Here is a 21,555-nt window from a genome sequence, read left to right as displayed (position 1 = left end):
AGCAGTAATCACCTCTCCCAAAGCATCTGCTGCCTTAAAGTGGTGTGTGCTACTCCCAAAATCCATACAGAGCATGTGGCGTAGCTGTAAATACCTATAAAACTGAGATCTGGGAATCCCAAAATGATTACCAAAATTCTCAAAAGATCTCAACACTCCACTCTCATACAGATCGCTGAGTGTGGGAACCCCCCCCCCCCCAACAATCCACTCTGACCAACAGAGAGGGGACTTATTGATACATAATTTGGGGTTCAGCCATATGCTTGAGGCAAAACTAAAATAAATGTCTGAATTAAATACTCTGGCCGCTCTCGTGCAAATGTGAAATAACGGGGTGAGACTTAACTTCTCCGGTTAGTTTGATAGAGAGTCTTTGCAATGGTGAAATAGGGGCAAGGACTCCTGTTCAATAGAAAACCAGGGAGGGGCTCTTGTGACCACTGAGCCAAATGCCTGAGACCTAAAGCATAATAAGACAAAATCTTGAGAAGGCCTAGCCCACCTTCTATAAGGAGTCACTGTAGCAGGTTGTTGAATTTTGGAATACAGTTCACTTTAATAACATTAATCTTCTCATTCATCGATAAATGTAATGAAGCCCACCTGTCCACATCACTTGAAAACCTTTTAATTAAAGGGTCAAAATTAACTCATAACTAAATCATACTTAATGCCCTGTTTGGGCCACTGGATGGCGCCCGGCTGGAAGGACGTTACTGGACAATACGCTGTCAGAGCCAAAGCTTCGGATTAAGCTTTGTTTCCTGAGAACTTGGAAAAGGAATTCATAATTCTGTGGAGGCAAGGCATAGATCTAGTAGAGTCAGAGACAAATAATAATATAGCATCTTTGTAAAGCAGAATATTATGCGCCACACCAACCACCATCACCCCTGGAAAATCATCGCTTCCTTCTTATTGCGGCTGCTAATGGTTCCAGGGCAAGACACAACAATAATGGGGAAAGAGGGCAACCTTGCAGAGTGGCCCTATTCAGAGTCAAATAATCTGAAATTAATCAATTTGTTTGTAACACTGCTACAGGGTGTCTATAAAGAAACTTAATCCAAACAATGACTGTACCCCCGAACCCATACCTTTCCAAAGTCTTAAAAAGATAATCCCATTCTACCATATCGAAGCCTTTTTGGTTCAAGTGAGATGGCAGCGACCAGAGACTTATCATACACTACTGACCATGTGATATTGATGAATCGCCTAATGTTATCAGAAGAACTACAGCCCTGAGTAAACCCCTGAATAAAGAGATGTCATAACTTAATCGGTTAGCCACATTTTTTGAAAAAATGTTTACATCTAGCTGGATCAGGGAAATTGGATGGTAAATTTTACACTCACTTGGATCTTTGTCCTTTTTATGAATCAGACTGATCCGGGCTTGTGTCATGCATGGTGGAAGCTTTCCATTTCCTTTAATGATTCCGTATAAACTTCTAACAAAAGTGGAGCCAATTCTGTAGCATAAGATCTAAAAAGTTCAGCAGCAAAACCATCTGGCCCCAGAGTCATGCCTGGAGGTAAGACCTTAATTACCTCGTCGAGCTCCTCCAAGTTTATCTCAGAATCAAGAAAATTCGTCAATTTAGGGAGTTCTAATTGTTCAACAAATTTTCTAATATCTTCATAAGTAGACGAAGACTTGGAACTATAAAGATCAAGATAGAACTCTTTAAAGGCATTATTCATATCAATGGCAGAGGTAAAAATTTCACCACCAGAAGATTTCACTGAGGGAATGGTAGAAAAAGACTCTCTCTGCTTTTATATATCTAGCCAAAAGCTTCCCTGCTTTATCCCAGATTCCGTCCAGAGGCCATCAGATGACATTCTGCACTTCAGCTCTACCTCTGCACTTTTAATATTCCCTTCAAACTCCATGAGTTCTCGGGCTTTGGATTTTTTGGTAAATAAGGCATACTGTATGATCCTCTCGGATGGTCAAGTGTGTATTATTCACTAAGAGGCAAAATTAAAAAATACACCTTATTAAAAATATTTGAACATAATCATGATCGCACAATCAATAAGAGACACTGAAAACAAATCTGAGTTTGAAAAGTGTATGAAAATGATTTGTTTTTAAATATTGGATTTTTATGTTTTAAATATTGATTTAAGTCATCTCTTGGAATATCTAAAAACAAACAAAACCAAATAATCTTTTTTGTGCTTTGTATCTTCTAATTTGTTGTATTGACTAAATTACTAGTTAATTAGTTAAGAGAGAAAGAAAAAAGTAAGCAGCGTCATAAAGGTTTCCACCTCTGCAGCCACGCAATTCATTTTCCACCATCTTTTTTTTTATTATTTGGGACATGAGCAAGGGATTGTGGGTGATTGAAGGCCACAAAGGATACACCCAATGCATCCTCTAAAATATGGCAAAGAAGGCTGCGAAATGACACTCTTCCAAGTGTTCTCACATTTGATGTGGCCTTCAATGGTGCTTGATGATGTGGCAGCCGATATATCCAGCCTAATGAGGCTGCAGCCAAGTACCCTTAAGGCCCAAACATACTTCAGGCAAGTACGTGAACGCAGGCGCACCTTGCTATGCAAGCTCGATTTCACAGGTTGTTGCGTAGTGAAATGTGTCAGGTATGTTTCGGCCTTAAATCTGCCGCATAAGGACACATGAACACGAAAACTGGTGTGTAGTATCAAATACTCAGATGTATTTATGTCACCCTAATCTGTATCATTTCATCCAAATCATACTGTACCTGTTACTAAGTTGGCGATGCTACAGTAATGGCACACACTATGTTTTATTACAACTGTTATATAGAATGTAAGGTCTGTCTGGCCTTATAAGATGTTTGACATTCTCCATAGTGAGTCAAATTAAAAGAATACGTTACAAATTAGAACATTTGTGGTCTGTGCCATGCTGTGTAGTGCTCCACATGAGCCAGTCAAATCTTGTTTATTACGTCCAGAGTAAAGATTTAGGATAAACCACTGAATGTCTTAAGGGGGATTCCAAACACTAGATCAACTTTTATTATCAAGATTAGTCTTCATTTGATCTAACCAGTGTTAAGTGGCCATTTTTCACAAAAACATGTAGGGGTTCTGCTGCGGGCCTGGGTCTGTCCAATTTTCCTAACCTCCACCTCGTCACTCTTCACCCATAAAGTGACACAAGTCACTTTAAAGCAATTTATCCTTTGTATGCAGCCATGGTTTTGGTGAGGTTTTGAGCAGTCTAACTGAAAGCACTCTCACCTTTTTTTGTCTTTTCAGCCCTCTTTTTTTCTACCTTTCCTTCTTTTTTCTGTGGCTCTGTAGTGGTTGCTGTGCAAAGGCCAGACATTCCTAAGAGACTAGTAGCCTAGACTTTCACAGCAGTTCATGCATACATGCATACTGTGGGCAGATGCTGAGCTAAAATTAGTTGAAGTTTATGGGTTATGTGTTTGTGTTTAAAGGAGGTGCAGACAAGGACGATTTTTCACAGATTCTTGTATGTACCCACAATCAGAAACACACACACCTACTTAGTCACAGACAGGAGACATTAAGATGTAAATAATGAGTTTCAAACTATTCATGAGGGCAACTGTCCTTTTAAACAATCACACGCGTGCACGCACACGCACGCACGCACACACACACACACGCACTCACACACACACACACACACACACACACACTCACTGCCCACTTTGGCTTGCTGCTGTCATTATTTTTCCTGCCATATGAAGAGATAGGCCTGTGTTCTTTCTGACCAGCCCATGATTTTAAACACAGTCTTGTGCTTGCTTTCCTACCCGCAAATCCTCCACGAACTATCAACTGAACTCTGTTATTCCTCCTGTTACACACAACTAGAAACCTGGAGTCAAATGTGCTTTGTTTGGTTGGTTGACATAATATTTTTGTATCAAGATTTTAGTTTAAAATGTATATACTGTACAGTGGCCCCAAAATGTATTTGGACACTTTGGACAGACTTACAAATGTATGAATTGCATTGTAATTGTAATGCAATACTGCTCATATTGCATTAGATAGAAAAAAATCAGTGACCAATTTGGTTTAGCATTAACACTCCAATGTTTAAATAATGAAACAGTAGATATATACGGTACAACTGGGCTAAATGCACCATTAGAAATTTTTTTTTTTCTGGTCACAAAGTGTATCAAGGTAATATACTGTGTATGTGTGTGTGTGTATATATATATATATATATATATATATATATATATATATATATATATATATATATATGAATAGAGCAACATAATTTGTGTGAAAAGAAATAATAACAGATGTTTTTTTCGATTAACATTCAGTTTAAAAAAAATGTGGTGAGGGAGACTTGGGGTAAAACACTAAAGCAATTTAGTGTTTTGGGAGAAAATAAAATCAATGGAGCCTTTTAACCCACAGAGCCTTTAGCCCCGTTATAACCTACTGTTCAAAATTAAGACAAAAATGTATTTGATCACTTTTTGTTTTTCAAACTTTGTGGAACATGTCTGTAGTTAATGTGATAAAATATGGTTCCGTTCTGGGCAAACTCCCCGCCCGGAGCAACAAATCAACCGCCACACCACCACAGGACACGGCATTAACTGCATATTTCATGTCAACGGCTCCTTTTCAGCCATTCTTAAATACAAAATAAACACATTCCCCCATACTTCTTGTTTCATTTAATGCTTATCTTCCTTTACGCTGCTGTTTTGGAAAAAGTCATATGAGAAGGAAATGCATTACTGTGTGAAATATGTGCTTGCATTGTGTTGTGATCATGCAGGCTTAGGAACAAACAAAACCAAATGTACGTTGCCTGACATGACAAGGTCAACAAACCACAGTCTAAACTGAGAGTACAAGTGAATCAAACCGCAATACAAGCCCAGCCTTCTGTATATTCACAAAAGATCCTCAATGTGATTCAGGGTTATATTTGTCCGTTGAGTCACTTAAAAGCCACATAAACATTTTATTCCCCCTTTTATTTTGTCTGATGCAGGAACAGTTGGATTTTAGGGTGACAGATTTTCTTGTCTATAATTTTTATGAGTATATTGAGTTCTACATATAATGTAATTAGTGGTGATGAACTCACAAACACACAGGTGGCATTTAAATTGAGACATTTATTAGAAGAAGTGACAGCGTTTTGCACTGAGCACATCCAACACAGTTTAATACACCACCTAACTCCGATATAGAGACACTTCTTTTCCATTTGATTTAAAATAAAAAATAAAAAAAACTCTTAACACAATACTGCAAATAGTTTGAACTGAGAATAACATGGACAGTCTCATGTCAAAGAAGGCACAAATCAAGACAATTGTAACATCAAATTTAAAATACACACACAAACAAAAACAGTTGAACAAATAGCCAAGTCAATGTACAGTTTATTATACAAGACACATTAAATAACAAAATTTAAATATGTAGTAATATATCCAGTCAAGTTTTCTCCATGGTCTATATAACATATATCCTATAGGACAAACACATTATTTTTCCAGTTAATTGTGTGTATATACGTGTTACAAGGTACTTCATAAAAAAGCCACATTGATTCTTCGCTTGGCAGAAATGCCTTTTACATATTATTGAAGATTTTAATATTAAGCACATCCTTAAGTTTAAAGCTAGCCTATTATAGTTAACGCATAACTCACAGTAATAATGCCCCATGAAGCCAATGTTTTTGAAATGAAGCCAAAATCTCTGTCATCAATTAAACTAGAGGCACAAACACAACAATGTAACGTAAAAAAAAAAAAGAAATATTATGGCATAGTATCTTCAGTTTATCTCAGCTTGTCAATGCATGTTAAACATATAGCAATTGCACAATATTAGATATATCCTAAAGATTTTACAGTTCTTAACATGACCTTTCGATTCTTATTAAAAAAACATTCTAAAGCTTTATTTTCATATTCTGTTGCCTTCAGTATATGTGCCTTTTAACACCCCACCTCTTAAAAAGAATAGTTTGGTCTCTTTTTCTTTTGATATATGGCATCAGTTGTTGAAACATGGTTTATTTCTGGGCCAGTATTACACCATAGGTTAAAGCTTGTTCTTCCACACGTTCACACTTCAGGGAGCTCATATAATTGCCCACATGTGCACGCTTTAGAGATGGAGAGTGTTTGAAAAAGCTCACCTGTCATAACACTGATACAATCTTTGCCATTGACCATTCATGTAAATGTGTTCCACTGTTCATGATCAAACAATAGATAGTATGCGTTAACATTAGATTGGCTCTTTGTCTCAGCCGAGTCAGTTAAAAAGAAACTCTGGGATCATGATATTTGGTTTGTGTGGTTTTCTGTACCGTCTACATTATTTTGTTATCTTTTGAGAATGTATTTCTCTGAAATCACTGGTATTTTAAAACGGTCATACATGATACAGATATTGTAACTGTCTTTATCTGACCTATTTATAATGTATGATCTGTTCAAATGACAACGGCTCTTCCAACAGTGTCTATAAAATGGCATTGGCATTTTCAAATTGTCTCAATGTAAATTACAAATAAATAATTTAAATAACATGGTCCCAGCTGTCATGTATATTTTGTGCTGCATCACAGAGAACATCTGCCTTTAAAGTGCTTGCGTTGTTCCCGCCTCGATTGTCGAGTTTGAAACGAGAATATCATGAGAACTGCTCATCAACATGAGTTGGTGAATGGAGACTTGAAATGTCCTACTTTCTCGAACTGTAAACATTCCCCAGCAGCACTTTTGATGGGTCGACAAGATGAGAATAATTCACTCTTCCAGTCTCTTCCCCTAGTCTCACAATGTAACAATCCCCTTCTATATAATTAAATGATCATTATGCAGAGTGGCCAATGGAAGCAATACCTGTCCTTTGTTGCATCTTCTATGCCCAAGTCTAGCTCAGCTTGCTACTGATGTCCAGGGCTTTTTGATATACCTGGGTGACATCATTCAGATCGCCTAGCAAGGAAAAGCTGCCATTGTCTCCAGGGGAACCAGGAGGGCTGCAGGCGCCCTTGTTGCCTGGAATGGTTTGAAGGCCCCTGTACCCAGCCATCTGAAGCAAGTCTTCTGCTGAGTGGGATCCCCGGATGTTGGGTTTCGAAGAGGTGGGTGGCCAGTCCAACCCCCTGCTGGAGAGTACCGTCTCCTCATAGACTATGCTGGAGGGTCTGCTTTGGCTTTTTGAGAGACTTGAGTCTACCGGGACCTCCCCATGGAGTCCCACAGCAGGTGTGGAACTTTGTGTAGAATATTTTCCATTCCGCTTGAGTATACCTTTCCTCCCTATTGTCCATTTTGGGGGTGAGATGTTTGATGGAGGCTGCACAGTGGCTCCCCCTAGCAGTTCAGAGGACTTGCTTCGCTCTGGCGAGGAGTAATACCCTGACTCGCGCTGCTGGTTGTTTTTTAGAATGCCTTTCTTAGGTAACATGGAGACAATTTTTGCTGGCGAGCCACCGAGTGTGTCTTCTCGCTCAGGACTGGAACCACACTCGGAGTCTTGGTAGTAAATGGACCGTCTGAGCTCTACCTCGCACAAACTCTGAGACCGCTGGTCTCCACTGGTCGCCCGAGTCTTCAGGATACTCTTTGGTCTTTTGAGGCCCGGCTTCTCATCTGCAACACTCCAAATCCCTCCATCGTTTTCCTTCATGGACTTTCTCAGGCGCCAGGCTGGAGCCAAGCTTATATTAGTAACATTCGTTTTATTACCAGAATCCGGGCGCTGGGCTTTGCCAGTTTGGACGTCAGTGCGGTTCTGCCAGTCAATGAAGCGGGCCAGCATTGGCGAACTGTTTTCCCTTTGGGTTTGGCAGTCACACACGCTGGTCTTCCATCCCCAGTTCACCCACCAGTGATTTGCAATGTCCTCGACTGTGGCCCTACGCTCTGGATTAACCATCAACATCCAGCGGATCAGACCACGAGCGTCTGGAAAGATGGGGAGATTTAAAATTAGTTAGCACACGTGTGTCTTGGAGACATGAGGGCTTAAACCAGGCACAGTCCCAATATGCCCCCTGTGACAACTTTGTATATATGGATAATTTGACATGAAACATACACAGTATATAAGAGACGACATACACACCTGATGACTGCGGCGGTTCCCTGTACTCTCCACTGCTGATCTGGCGAATAAGTCTGTGGTGATCTCCTCCATCGAAGGGCATTGTTCCGTACACAAGAGTGTAGAGGAGAACACCCAGCGCCCAGCTGTCAACCTGTGAACACAACACCACACTGTTTAATTGCTCCAATGGGAGATAAAGACATTTGGCATCTTACACCAGTTTGAACTGGTTTTTGTAACCATTTTCAATTAGCAGATTTACTATATTTTCATTACTAGAATGGCATACCATAAGTGGTCCAGGTTTAATCAATTGCAGAATTGTAATACATCGAGTTAAGGGTTTAGAACAAACACTAACCAGAATGTACTAGGAATATCAATAAAGCGCTGCCTAGTAAGCACTGTAACTAGTTTTGAGTGTATTAACAAGCTTCAAAGGCTGGTCTTCTTTGTACAAGTCAAACACGTGCTAACAAGACAAATGGTCATCATTCAGCAAAAGATTAAAAGGTTGTGTTATTTTATTTTCCTGCATGAGCCATAAAGTTAACCCCACCTATATTTATGAACATTTAATCAAGCCACCTAAAATGTATGAGAACAATAGCTAATCTAACTTATATCTGCTTGAATAACTCCACTCATAATTCCTACTCATTGTTAAATAATTTCTTCTCCTTGATCCCTACTACACTTCTACTGATTAGCCAGGGGTGCTGGTCAGGAATGAGGAGGTATCAAGGGGAACAATGGCTGATTACAGCACAGGAAATTTCCACTCCCCAAACTCCAGACCTGCCTGACCTTGAGGAGATGTGAGAGGCTCTGTGATTGTTGGCACTGTTCCACTGATCTCTGACCAGCAAGAAGGAGAATGCTGCCTTTCCCATGGATTGGGGGGTGCAGTTATGTAAGGATGATTTAGGGACCAGGGGGATCATAGTGTCTGTATGAATATGATTGAATGTCCAGAGGCTTGTAGAGTTGTGTGTGTGATCACATCGGTTTGTAAAATCTGGAAAGTATGGGAATTTTGAGATATTCTTGTGCTCCAGATGGGCTTAGTGTTTGGCTACTTGATGATGGAACATTAATAATGTAGGGGCTAGAAGAATACTTAAAATTCTGAAAATAGTTTGGAGATTAGTCCTCATTCCATGAGTCTATTGTTTCTCATAGTATTGTAGTGGATGTTGGTATGCTGGCTGACTGTGCACTGTAAAATGATGTGTAGGGAGTGTATTGAGTTCATTTGGGAAGTGGAATCAGGGTGGGGGGCTCACCTTGCTCAAAAATCAGTGGAAATACCTTTTGTTTCTTTGTTATCTGTTATCTATATTTTGTCGTTTGTTACCTTTTGAGACAGGATATCTGGGATTGTGATCCCCAGCCCACATTTTAAGAGCTATTTTAAAGCCTTTAAAATGGGTAGAAATTATGAAGTCTACTGGGATCAGATAACAGATTATTAGCTCAAACTCAATTTTATTTACCTCTGGACCTCGATACGGTCTTCCATTTACAATCTCTGGAGAGGCATACAGTGGGCTTCCACAGAACGTTTGAAGCAGTTTGTCCTTGTGGTAAATGTTGGACAAACCAAAATCGGCTATCTAGACATATAAAAAAAAAACATTGAATCAGAACAGGCCAACACTTTGAGGTGTTTTCCAGATATCTAAAATGATCATTGGAGAAATTGTATATTTTACCTTGATGTTACCATTGTCATCCAGGAGAATGTTTTCCAGCTTGAGATCTCTGTGAACAACTCCGTTCTGTAAAATAAATTCAGAACCATTATTTTAAGATCTCTTATATTGACTTCACTCTGTTAGGCATTACATAACCATACCTCCATTCTCTAATGGAATAATTGTGAACTGCTCCTATTCCTCCTGAAGAGTCCAGCTTAAGCTGGTAGCTATGTTTTGGAACATGGTTGCTGGTTTCTTACTGGTCTAAGATGGTCATAAGCTAGTCTAAACTTATTAGTTGATCCAAGCTGGTCATTGACTATTAAACCAGGCAACATGTTTTGAAAAAAAAAAACATTTACCACCTTAAGCTGGTATGGCCAATTGGCCTATCTGCTTTGATCAACTAATGACTAGTTTAAACAAGCAGCCATGTTCCACAACACAGCCTACTGTATCTCCTCAAATGTTGTCATGGTGACCTCTTGGCCTGCCTTGATCTGAAGGGCTGTGTTGGAATCCCTCAGCTGAGGTGATGACATCATCAGCCCAGCTGTATAGAAACAAAGGTCAAGCCCAGCCTGAATTCTCCCAGGACTTCCAGCTTTCCAGCTGACACGACTCCGGGTACAGGCTGACCTAATGTGCTGATCAAGGAACAGCATCTCCTGTTATAATCCTACACTTAATCTCTGTAAAACCATAAAAATATGTTCTTGTTGCATAAAAGATCTTAAATGTGAAATAAAAGAGAAAACAATTAAATTAAACAGGGTTGGATCAATGTGATCTGTCAATTTGAGTATCATGTTTGGAAACTGGGAAAACGTGAGATTGGGAGGCATTTGGAAATAAGACAGAAGAACACCGCTGTTCCCTTGATCCAAAACCTTTAATATCAAGACATTCTTGGAAATGTCGTTTATTTCCCTCATATCATGGCAAGTCCTCTGGTCATTAATCATGGAGAGTCGCAAATTAAAATCCAGGGTGTGCTGAGTGACTCCTGTCAGGCATCCTAAGCAACAATTGGCCCGGTTGCTCGGGTAGGTAGAGTCGCATTAGGTTAACCTCATTGTGATTGCTATAATGTGGTTCTCGCTCTCAATGGGACGCACGGTGCCAAATTGGGGAGAAAAGGGGATTAATGAATGAATTTGCATGTGGTTCAAGATGGTTCATGCAGGTTTGGTGCAGGTCTAGTAGGTGGACCAGCATTGCCATGCTGTTCATCAGTAAAACTTAGCTGGTTTGCTAGTCTTTTCAGCAGGAATAATGCAAAAACAATGTATAGGGATTTTCACACTGGGGTGAACACAGGATTATCAACTTTTTAAATCCCACATTTAATGGAGTTATTCACTATTATAATTTTTAAAGGAGGTTAGCCCTGCTATTAACCCAGGGTTATGATACAGGAGAACGTTAACCCATGGTTTCCGTATGTACAGTGTGAAACCTTGGAACATGAAAACCCAGGATTAATTATTAACCCAGGCTAAAGTATGGGTGAAAGCGTGTGAAACACCAAATAGAATAACCCAGGCTTCTATTTACCCAGGGTTAACAATGGCCCCGTTTTAACCATTTCAAATGTTAAAAACCCATAACTTCAGCTCCCCAAATTCCAAAAGACAACATTTTTCTGCACATTTAGAATATAACCTTGTTTGAAAAATCAGTAACACTTTATAATAAGGTTCCATTTGATAACATCAGTTAACAACATTAGTTAACATGAATTAACAATGAACAATACTTATTAAGCATTTATTAATCTTAGTTAATGTTACTTTCAACATACACAAATCAAAGGTTGTATTAGTTAACATTAGTTAATGCACTATGAACTATCATGAACTAACAATTAATAATTGTATTTTTATTAACAAACATTAGCAAAGATTAATAAATGATATTGTTAATTGTTTGTTCATGACATCTAATGCATTAAGTAATGTTAACAAATGGAAACTTATTGTAAAGTGTTACCAAAAAATCTATCTGTCATACAGTTAGTATATACTTTGTCTAAATATATGTTGATCTAAAGTTATCAAAAAGGTACAAAGACTTGCTGAAAAAAATTATCTAGCTCAAACTATCCTAAGCTGGATTAAGATGGTCTTCTAGCCTGGCAAGCTGGTGCTCAGCTGGTTTGCATGGTGGGCAAGCTGGCCTCACAGCTAAAAGTGCCTAAAATCCCTCTAAAACCAGGATGGAAGATCCGCTAAGACTAGCAAATCAGTTTAGGCTAATTAATTCTTTTTCAAAAGGGACATACACAACAATTAAAACATCTTCTTTACATTAACATCTGAGTGTTTTCATCTTTCTGATATGAGGTCTTTGCACCCTATTGCTTTGGATGTGATGTTTGTAGACTCTCACCTTGTGGCAGTAATGGACAGCCGAGACGATCTGTCTGAAAAAGTGTCTCGTCTCTCTCTCGCTGAGTCTGCGGCGCTCACTGATGTAATCGTACAGCTCACCCTTACTGGCATATTCCATTACGATCACTATCTTGTCTTTATTCTCAAAGACTGTGAATGGATGAAGAAAGAGAATTTAGAATTCTCAACATTATAGCATATTTTGCTGTCAGATCTCTTCTGGCTATAATATAATGTATGGAAATGTTTTAAAGGTAGGGCACATCGAAAGTGAAAATAGCAAATTTCCATTATGTATGTCTCACTAGCTATAGCTCTGTCATTGACTTAAATATTTTGCTCAGGCTCTGATTGGGACATTACCAGAATGTAGGAGACAAATTGCCAGCAAGTCTGGCATCATTCAGGGTCATGTTGATTAGGAGCTGTCATTGCTAGTGAGACCCAAGTGTTAACAGGTGTTAAGTGCAAAGAGGAAGAGAGAAATTATGGGAGTATGTGACTAGGAATGGTGACGTAAGCATTCTTGTTCCAAGAAAAAGGATAAGTGTTTTGGAAAATGCACAACACAGACCAGTATTCTCGGTAGTAACTCTTATGTTAAGAGCTATCATGTTTATCTAGCAAATCTCAATGGAAAGTGTAGGACATCAGCAAATCTTTGTATTATTTTCAGCTGTTGTTCCATTCAGATCCTCCATTCAACGCTTCCATCTTCTACTGACACAGCATGAGCATCTCATAGGAATCCTTTATTGTTTACTGCCCAGAGGCTGGTTGCCATGCAGCCGGTCAGTGGAGCAATAAAGATTCCCGCAGATCAGGTGGGTTTCCTTCAGCTTGGTGTCACTTTCAATAACATGTGTATTTACACATCCGAGCATCTGTTGTGATTGTCTGGGTCACAACTCTTAACTCTATATTATCTATATCTTAAGCTATAGAGTTTGCTCAACACTTCAGTAGTTGGAATAGCTCTCCACATGGCCCTCAAAAATGAGCGAAGTTCACCTACAAGGCCAGTTTCTTCCACCACTGAGTAATTACCTCTCTCGACTAATCCGTATTAGACACAAGAGACTGAGTGCACTCGGTTTCAGCACCAACCCTCAGACTGGTCCAGGGTCAGTATTAATCACCCCTAGCTGTGAGCGTGGCATGAGTCCACAGCCATAGTGTCTCCCTCTGTCAACGCGGAGATAAAGCTGCTTTGTCAAGTCTTTGTTTTGAGAATCCTGCTCATGGCGTGCTGTGCTTGGCGTCTAATTTAATGTGTTTTTGATTAACATTCTAGCAAGGCACAGCTACATGCTTGGAACTTTTCAAACATGCTGATTGCTGTAGGACTGTATTGGCTCCATGCATCTGTTTTATCTCCATTAGAAGGTTGATACTCCCAACAAGGTTGTTGCCTGATCAACATCCGCACCCTTGGGCTATTAGGGTTGCAGTCAAATCACATAAGGGTAGTTGGCGCATAAAATGTCTATGGGCTTTTTTTTATCAACAAAGATTTTAGGTTAAAATCTATATGAATGTATAAGGCAAAGTGTACATCTTAGATGCTATAACAAATCATAATTTTTGAAAGACCTTTTTGCCTTCACTAGTTTTTAAAGGTGCACTCAGTAAATTTTCCCCAATTAAAAGGTTTTACTTATAAAGAAAAGAATAGTAATTTTGAAACTTTGATATAAATGTATGACCACTCATGTGAGATGAAGAGTTCAGTAACATTGCAAAAGCTCTTTTATTCTACATGGAGCAAGGGCGACTCATGGGAGCAGCTATATTAGCATCACATGACAAGCTAAATACAGCTCGCATAATCTCAGTAAATGCCCTGTTATTGGACACTTTCATTCGTGGATTAAATTAATCCTGGTTTACTGTACATAGTGAATTTCTACAATAGCATTGGTAACTGAAAATGACTGTGTTCGAATGATGCAGCATCCAGGTCACTAGGTGTCAGTGTTAGCTATACTTCAACATACTTCAAAAATGACTGAGTGCACCTTTAAATATTTTTTCATTTTTGATTTTAAAATGATATTTTAAATGTTTCTGCAGTGTGTGAATCAATTTTTAAAAGTATAATTATTCCTTTATTGATGTGAGGTCATTAAACTGCATGATTATTAATGATAAAACTACAAATCGCAAAATGCTATGGAGTATAGAATGTTACAGTGCTTTAAAGACTTCTGATCTGTAAAGACAGCATAGATCCCAAACTGGGCTGAGTTTGTGAATAGATGAGGTGGAGTCATTTTATCCCAGTGAAAGAAGAAGGGGGTGCGATGTTACTTTTTCAATGACTGTGAAAAGTGTTTCAAGTGACATTGAATTCTCAAAAAAGACTAGGAGTGGAGAACAATTACTGAGTCAACACAAGCATGTACAGGCCTACCTTCATATATAGAGATGATGTGTGGATGACGGAGGCAAGACATGATCTCGATCTCTCTACGGATGTGCACCATGTCCTGTTCATCTTTAATTTTCTCCTTACGGATGGATTTAATCGCTACCTGTCAAACAATACACAAATTAAAATCAACTATTTGAAACCCATTTGCCCTATGCCTCGCATTGCTTATGCATTTGTACTTGCATAATACCTAATGGGTGTAGCACACCATTTGTTCTGCAAAATAATGGTAATGACTTGTATTCTGTGGCTACTTTATGATGCTACACATGCTTTAGAATGCTTGGTTCTTTCACAGTGGCTCAATTTCTCAGGTTTATGGAGCAGTATTGATTGAGGCATGGGTCAAAGGTTAAAAAGCTCTTTGTCTTTCAGGAGCGTCCAGGCTCAGAGTCATTTAAAAGAACACAGCATACATCATATAGAAGAAAGCATCGGAATACTCCAATTTCAAGAATATGTTCCTTTGAAAGTTGGAGATTTTTTTAAGGTTATTTCTTGTTTAGTTAAGGGAAATGATGGTCTAGATTCTCAGTGAGTGCCTCTAACCTTGAGCAAAACTGGGTTGTCTGTAAAGGTGAATGGCTTTCTCGGGAGGAGGCACATCATAGGAGTTATTTTTAAATGTCCTATTTTCAAATTCCCAAACAAGCTCTGTCACAGGGCAGAGCCAGTGTTCACTACCCAATCTCAATGTCCTGAATTTAAGCATGCTGTTACCTAGTGGATAAAATGGTTTTTACTTCTAATGGAACTGCATTTAGGGCTGCATGATAATGACAAAATCATATTTGCAATTACAATATCACAAGAAATAATTTATTTAGATAAATAGAATTTACATTAAAATACTTTTTTGGTATACAGTATGTAGGTACACATCTAAAACAAGCTGAGAAGAGTTTTATAGTAAAAACAAAAGGGACTTTTAGATTCAGCGCTGCGGCCATGTTTTCTGACATCAAAGAATATACGAACTATTTAGTCCACTCAAGCCTTCTCCCACTCCATCCCTCACAACCACCTCCGGTGCTGGGAGAGTGGAAGGGCTAGGTTTTTAGAACCTTCTATGCTCCTCCTTTTGTATGCTTCTATACGAACTCAAAATCCCATCCTGCTTTGCAATGAAAATATGGTGGCGTGCATTGCCAGCAAGTGCATTCGTGATCGCATCTCTTCTATCATAATCAATCATTATAAACATCTAAAAACAACATTATATGTTTGATAATATATCATCTTACATTCAGTGCACCAGCTGTGATATAATCTGTCCTCTAGTGCTTCTGCTGTGAAGTGTGAGGGAAGATTTATTTTAATTACAGTGCGCATTATAGAACTCACGCTGGGAGATTAAACCAGGTTAAAACCACTGGAGTCGAATGGATTACTTTTATGCTGCATTTATTTGCTTTTTGGAGCTTCGAAGTTCTGGCCACCACTCACTTGCATTGAATGAACCAACAGAGCTGAGATATTCTTCTAAAAATCTTTGTTTGTGTTCAACAGAAGAAAGTCATTAACATCTGGGATGCCTGAGGGTGTGTTAATGATGAGATCATTTTCATTTCTGGGTAAACTATTAAAATTAATAGCATAAAAAAACAAGAAAACAAACAACAGACATGTCTAATTGGTTACAATGCTCAACCACAAAAACATGTTGTACATGTAAAGGTTTCACGATTAGTTAATTATGGTAATTTCGCAGTCATATTGTATTTAACTTTATTTTTAAAGTCTGATCCTATGTATGTGTGCTTGAGGACACTGAAAAGATTTCCGTCTTGTTCATCTTTTGGTCATAAGGAGGGATTAAAGTTACAGGAAGTGTGTGGTCCATGTTCCTCCAATGACTCATAAAGCACACAGAAGGGGAAGTGGTGCTGACGGAGATGACTTCCCGTCCAACCAGTTTTGTTTAAGGCACCGATCTACCACCCCAAGCCTTTTAGGGGCAAAATGACCACATTCGACCAGGGTGTGCATACAATCTATTGTTTTGGGAAGTTATTTTTCCTCCGGAATATGTCTGAATATTTGGGAATGTACATTATTAATTATAACATCTGCAGTACGTAACAGCTTTAACAGTGATTTAAGTAACCCTCTCCATCGCACAGAACTTGTGATAAAAACAGAGGTGTTTAAATTGCTGCTCTGGAAATGATAACTGTAGTTACACTCTGGAGTTTGTCACTAGCATGATGTATGGTTTTTTGTGTGTTTGTGTGTGTGTGTGTGTGTGTGTGTGTGTGTGTATGTGCGTGCGTGCCTGCCTGCATGCCAGCTGTGTTTAAGAGCACTTTAAGACCTCAATTTGGGACAGTGTCTTGTCCTCTCTAACCCTAATTACAGTGAAAGCATAAACTCATTAAAATTGCATTGCAGCAGACAGGCAGTCAGGTGATCCCTTAACCTCGCTGAAGAAAGCACTCAGTACCCACACAGCTGAGAGGTATTGTTACCAGCCCATGGCTACAGATCATTAAGCTAACCTGTGTTTGATGCCTATGCCAGCTGGCTGTTGGCTTTGCTCTTCTCTAACCTCTGGCTAAACTGAAGCCTTCTCATTGTCTCACAGACATAGACCAGCTCATTGTCTGAGGCTCACACAACAGCTGTGTTGTTTTACCTGTCCACTGTTTAAGGGATTAGGGAGCACCTTTACTCATCGGAGCACTCACGTGGAACATTTTTGGAATAAATGTGTCATAGAAAATCCACTGCAATATAATACAGTCACATGCAGTACTAGAAATTAACGTATTAAAGGAATATTTCTGGTTTCATACAAGTTAAGCTCAATCGACAGCATTTGTGGCATTCACTTCCACTGTAATTGTTTCACTGTAACTTTGATTTTTGCTCTTTTTTCTTTTTTTGTGGTAATCAGCACAAATGATGTCGATTGAGCTAAACTTCTATTGAGCTCAGAATGCTCCTTAAAAATGGATAGTTTAGCAAAAAATGGAAACTCTGTCATTACTCTCATGTTGCTCCAATCCATACCTATATGACTTTCTTTATTTCATGGAACACAAAAGGAGATGGGGTAGAACATTAGCCCCATTCACGTTCATTGTATAATTTTTCCTTATACAATGATAGTGAATGGTCCTTTTTTGTTCCACATAAGAATTAAGGTCATAACACCATGAGGGTGAGTAAATGATGACAGAAATGTGCATTTTTTGTAAACTATTTCTTTAAGGGGCAATATTTGCCTTCTAATATTTACCTTCATGAGGGCATACATGTATGACTTTCTAATCATATATAACAATCAGTGTGCTGTCCTTCTATATCAAACACTTCAATTGAATCAATTTATTTAAATAAATTGTCATTCTAAACAACTAGATTGTTACAACTCAACATCAACTAACTAGACAGGAAGTTAAGTTAATATTACAAAATGTATCAGATGCTAAAATAAGGAGTTCAATAAAAGGATTTTTTTCGTTGGCCTATTTAGCCCTCCTTTTAATTTAATGTTTAAATGTAAAAAGACCATTATATTTAAGTTAACGAGTGTATACATGCCTCTGTATTTAAAAAAGTGTGTTTGATGTGAAGTGTTTGAGCTAAGATTATATACAGTATTATTAAAGAGCACATGCAAAGTGGCATTTTTGCGAACTGATGTAAGAATAATTACTCCGATTTAATTCACTCCACAATGTTATGAATTCTTCCCTGCATTAAGTCATGCATTCTTGAGAATTCAACAGTCCATGCATTTAGGAAAAGCTGTGTTCACGGAGTCAGGACTGCAACTCTAGAATTTGTCATCTCTGTTGAATGTGTTAAGAGTGTGTGTTTGAGTTTATGTATATACTTTGTCATCTGTCCCTGTCCACAATGTCTACCAGTTCTTATTCTCCCCCAGAGACTCAGCAAAGACAGTTTACAAAGAAAATGACAGAAGCTCCATTACAAATGTGTATGACCTGTTAGGCAAAGAACACACTCAAGAGTTGTTTGCCTTGTGCTCTCACATGCCAAACAACTGGAACATTCCTTACAGCTTCCAAAATCATCACCATATAAACACTTCAGTTTATCTGTAATGTTCAGATGTACTGTTGGCCATCAACACTGAAAACAAAATGTTTTAACACAGCAGGCAACTGCACCATGCTGTCTAGTCAAGCCCTGTGCTGGTCTTCTGGTAGCTCTAATGAGTGGTTTCTTTATTGGGTAACCATGTTTTCGGACTCTGAGCGTGTCCTGCACTCGAGCAGCAGTTGACGTCAGGGCACAGATTTGACCCACTCGGTCCATTACTGCACCACTCAAGATGCAGGTCTGTCTTGGGATTAGTGCGCTGACCTAGTTGAAGTGATTTATCCTAGTTTTTTCCAAGTTTATCTCTTTCGTCATGCATTTCTTGCTAGTGGCTAGTGCAAGGTCCAGATCGATATCTCCTTGCAACATGAACATACCTGTTGTGCTTTGTAACCTTTGACCTGCTCTAACCATGCATAAGTGACCTAGATTAGCTGACCCCTGTTACTGAGGGACGGAAGCCTCCACTTGCCCAGTGAAATTGTGCATGTAATGAAGGTCATTAGAGGTGCATCCACTTTCACCATGTTTCAAAGGAATGTTTTAATATAGTAGATTGACTAAATCAGTCATAGCCACACAAACTCCAACAATGAAGATCAGAATTGCTCAATAAGTCTAACTATATGCATTGCATTTAAATAAGGAGTTATGCAAGATGGGTCAACTCACCACTCGTCCAGTATGCCTCTCTATGGCTTTCTTCACTTTACCATATGTGCCTCTTCCGAGCGTCTCCTGCAGTTCGTAGCGGTGCTTCAGGTTGTGCTTGTGATGATGTTTCTTCACGCTGGATCCTCTCCGAACACCGAGAGAGGCCAGCATCTCCCCGGACGGAGAGTCCACCGGTAGCAGCTCACCTTGAACGTCTCCAAAATTCCCTAACTGGGACGATTCCGCGTGCGTGGAAACCGTTTCCATAGTTTCTTAGGACTGCGCGCCTCGAAATGCCGCAATAAATCTTCAGGTCTGTACCGAGCTACAATAGAAAGTCACAAATATCCTGAACTCACTGTCCGGTCGTTATTTTACAGGAATAATGGGTTTGTATTTTGAGGGTAATTCCTCGCATTCGATGCATCTAAGGGGCCGTTCACACCGAACGCGTCTTTGCGTCCGCAAGACGGACGTCTTTGCCCGCTATGCCGCGTCTCGCTGTTTCTTCAGCGTCTCGCGTAGGAGCGCCGTGTTCTTTAGACGCCGTGTCAAGTTATAATGAACTCCAGCTGTTAAAAACGCGCATCGAGACATCTGCGCTCTGTTCTATTCTATAGAGAGCGATGCATCATTCATCATGCGCGTGTGTCGGGATGCGCTCTTCTCGCCTCTGGCAGCTCAGAAACGCGCGAGCCGACTCCATGCTTTACATGTCCGTCCCACTACCGGTGTGATGTTGTTCCCCTCCTCTTCCCTTTTCTCCAGAGTAAAGAATACAGGCATAAAGAATGCAGCCTGGAAGAAGCCCCCCTCCTCTCTCTCTCTCTCTCTCTCTCTCTCTCTCTCTCTCTCTCTCTCTCTCTCTCTCTCTCATTGCATTTTTTGTTAGGTATGGACAGTGCTTTCCCTTGCATCTTTCTCTCTCAATTATGTTTCGATTTAGTGTGCTTTTTTGGCATGACAAATATAACAATATAACAGCAACATAACGCAATATTAATAATGCTTTCACTCAAAGCACTTTTTGGCATGATCATTTTACACAGGAGAGAGAGAGAGTGAGTGTGTGTGTGTGTGTGTGTGTGTGTGTGTGTGTGTGTGTGATAACTTATCCAAACTCTTCTGCAGAGCTACTAAGTTCTGCTTTCTAAGAAACATTATGCTCATATTGATTCAATTTAATCCAATGGGCAGGCTGTTATGAGCTTTCCAATTAAAGGTATTGTTCACCCAAAAATATAAATTCTCTCATTATTTTCTCACCCTCATGCCATCCCAGATGTGTATAACTTTCTTTCTTCTGCAGAAAACAAACAAAGTTTTTTGGAGAAGTGTCTATGCTCTGTAGGTCCATACAATGCAAGTGTGTGGTGGCCAGAAATTTCAAGCTTAAAAAAGCAGTTAAAGTTGGGCAAGGAGGAGGCGGGAACAAAAAGTTTAATGAGAAACTCAACATAAAACAAACATAAACAAACACATGCACATGCAGCAAGGCAATCTTCTTTTGTTCTTCTTTTGCTTTTGACAATTCATATTATTTGTTCATATCGCCGCCACCTGGGCAAAGGATGGAGAATTTATAGTAAAAACTACTTATAACCACTATAATATTGTTTCAGAACATATTTAACCACTAGAGTCGTAACAAATACTTTTATACTACCTATATATGCTTTTTGGAGCTTCAAAATTCTGGCAACCATTCACTTTCATTGAATGGATCAACAGAGCTGAGATATTTTTCTAAATGTATTTCTGTGTGTTCAGCAGAAGTCATGCACATACACGGCACTGTAACACATTTCAAGTTGGTTAAACTTAGAAATGAAAGTTCACTTGCTGCCTTAAAACATGAGTAAACTCAACTTGAAGATAACCTTTGTTTCAACTCACACTTTCAAGTTAAGGTAACGTAAACTATTCATATCAATTGCCATTTTGAGTTAAGAGCACTAATGTTTTTAATTTGTTTCTTAAATGTATTTCTCATGTTGACTAATAATAAAAAAACATCCTTATTTACACTGAATGAACTTACAACTTATCTGCTAAAAAAATATTAAATGTAGTTTAACAAGAACAATGTTCTAATAAGTTCTGGTTTTAAAAACATCCATCTCATCAAAATAAAATCCAGGTTTCTTCAATTTTTTACAGAACTGGTGCAGTCACATTCACAGAACACGGTCAATGTGCTGAA

At 39.0% G+C, this 21,555-nt stretch overlaps 1 protein-coding gene across 1 annotated transcript; it reads right to left on the bottom strand.

Moving 5' to 3' along the window:
- Nucleotides 1-5,118: 5,118 nt before the first annotated feature.
- Nucleotides 5,119-20,094, bottom strand: LOC127639297 (NUAK family SNF1-like kinase 1). Its single transcript, XM_052121234.1, has 7 exons — nucleotides 19,371-20,094; nucleotides 14,607-14,727; nucleotides 12,192-12,343; nucleotides 9,816-9,881; nucleotides 9,597-9,716; nucleotides 8,119-8,251; nucleotides 5,119-7,958 (listed from the first exon to the last, which is right to left on the bottom strand). The coding sequence occupies exons 1-7, from the start codon at nucleotides 19,617-19,619 to the stop codon at nucleotides 6,919-6,921; spliced, it is 1,881 nt and encodes a 626-aa protein (XP_051977194.1). The 5' UTR covers nucleotides 19,620-20,094; the 3' UTR covers nucleotides 5,119-6,918.
- Nucleotides 20,095-21,555: the final 1,461 nt, after the last annotated feature.

Source organism: Xyrauchen texanus, chromosome 47, assembly GCF_025860055.1.
Source record: "Xyrauchen texanus isolate HMW12.3.18 chromosome 47, RBS_HiC_50CHRs, whole genome shotgun sequence".
Lineage (NCBI taxonomy): Eukaryota > Metazoa > Chordata > Actinopteri > Cypriniformes > Catostomidae > Xyrauchen > Xyrauchen texanus.
The sequence above is the reverse complement of the archived record's forward strand: the minus strand, read 5'-3'. Positions and strand labels throughout refer to the sequence as shown.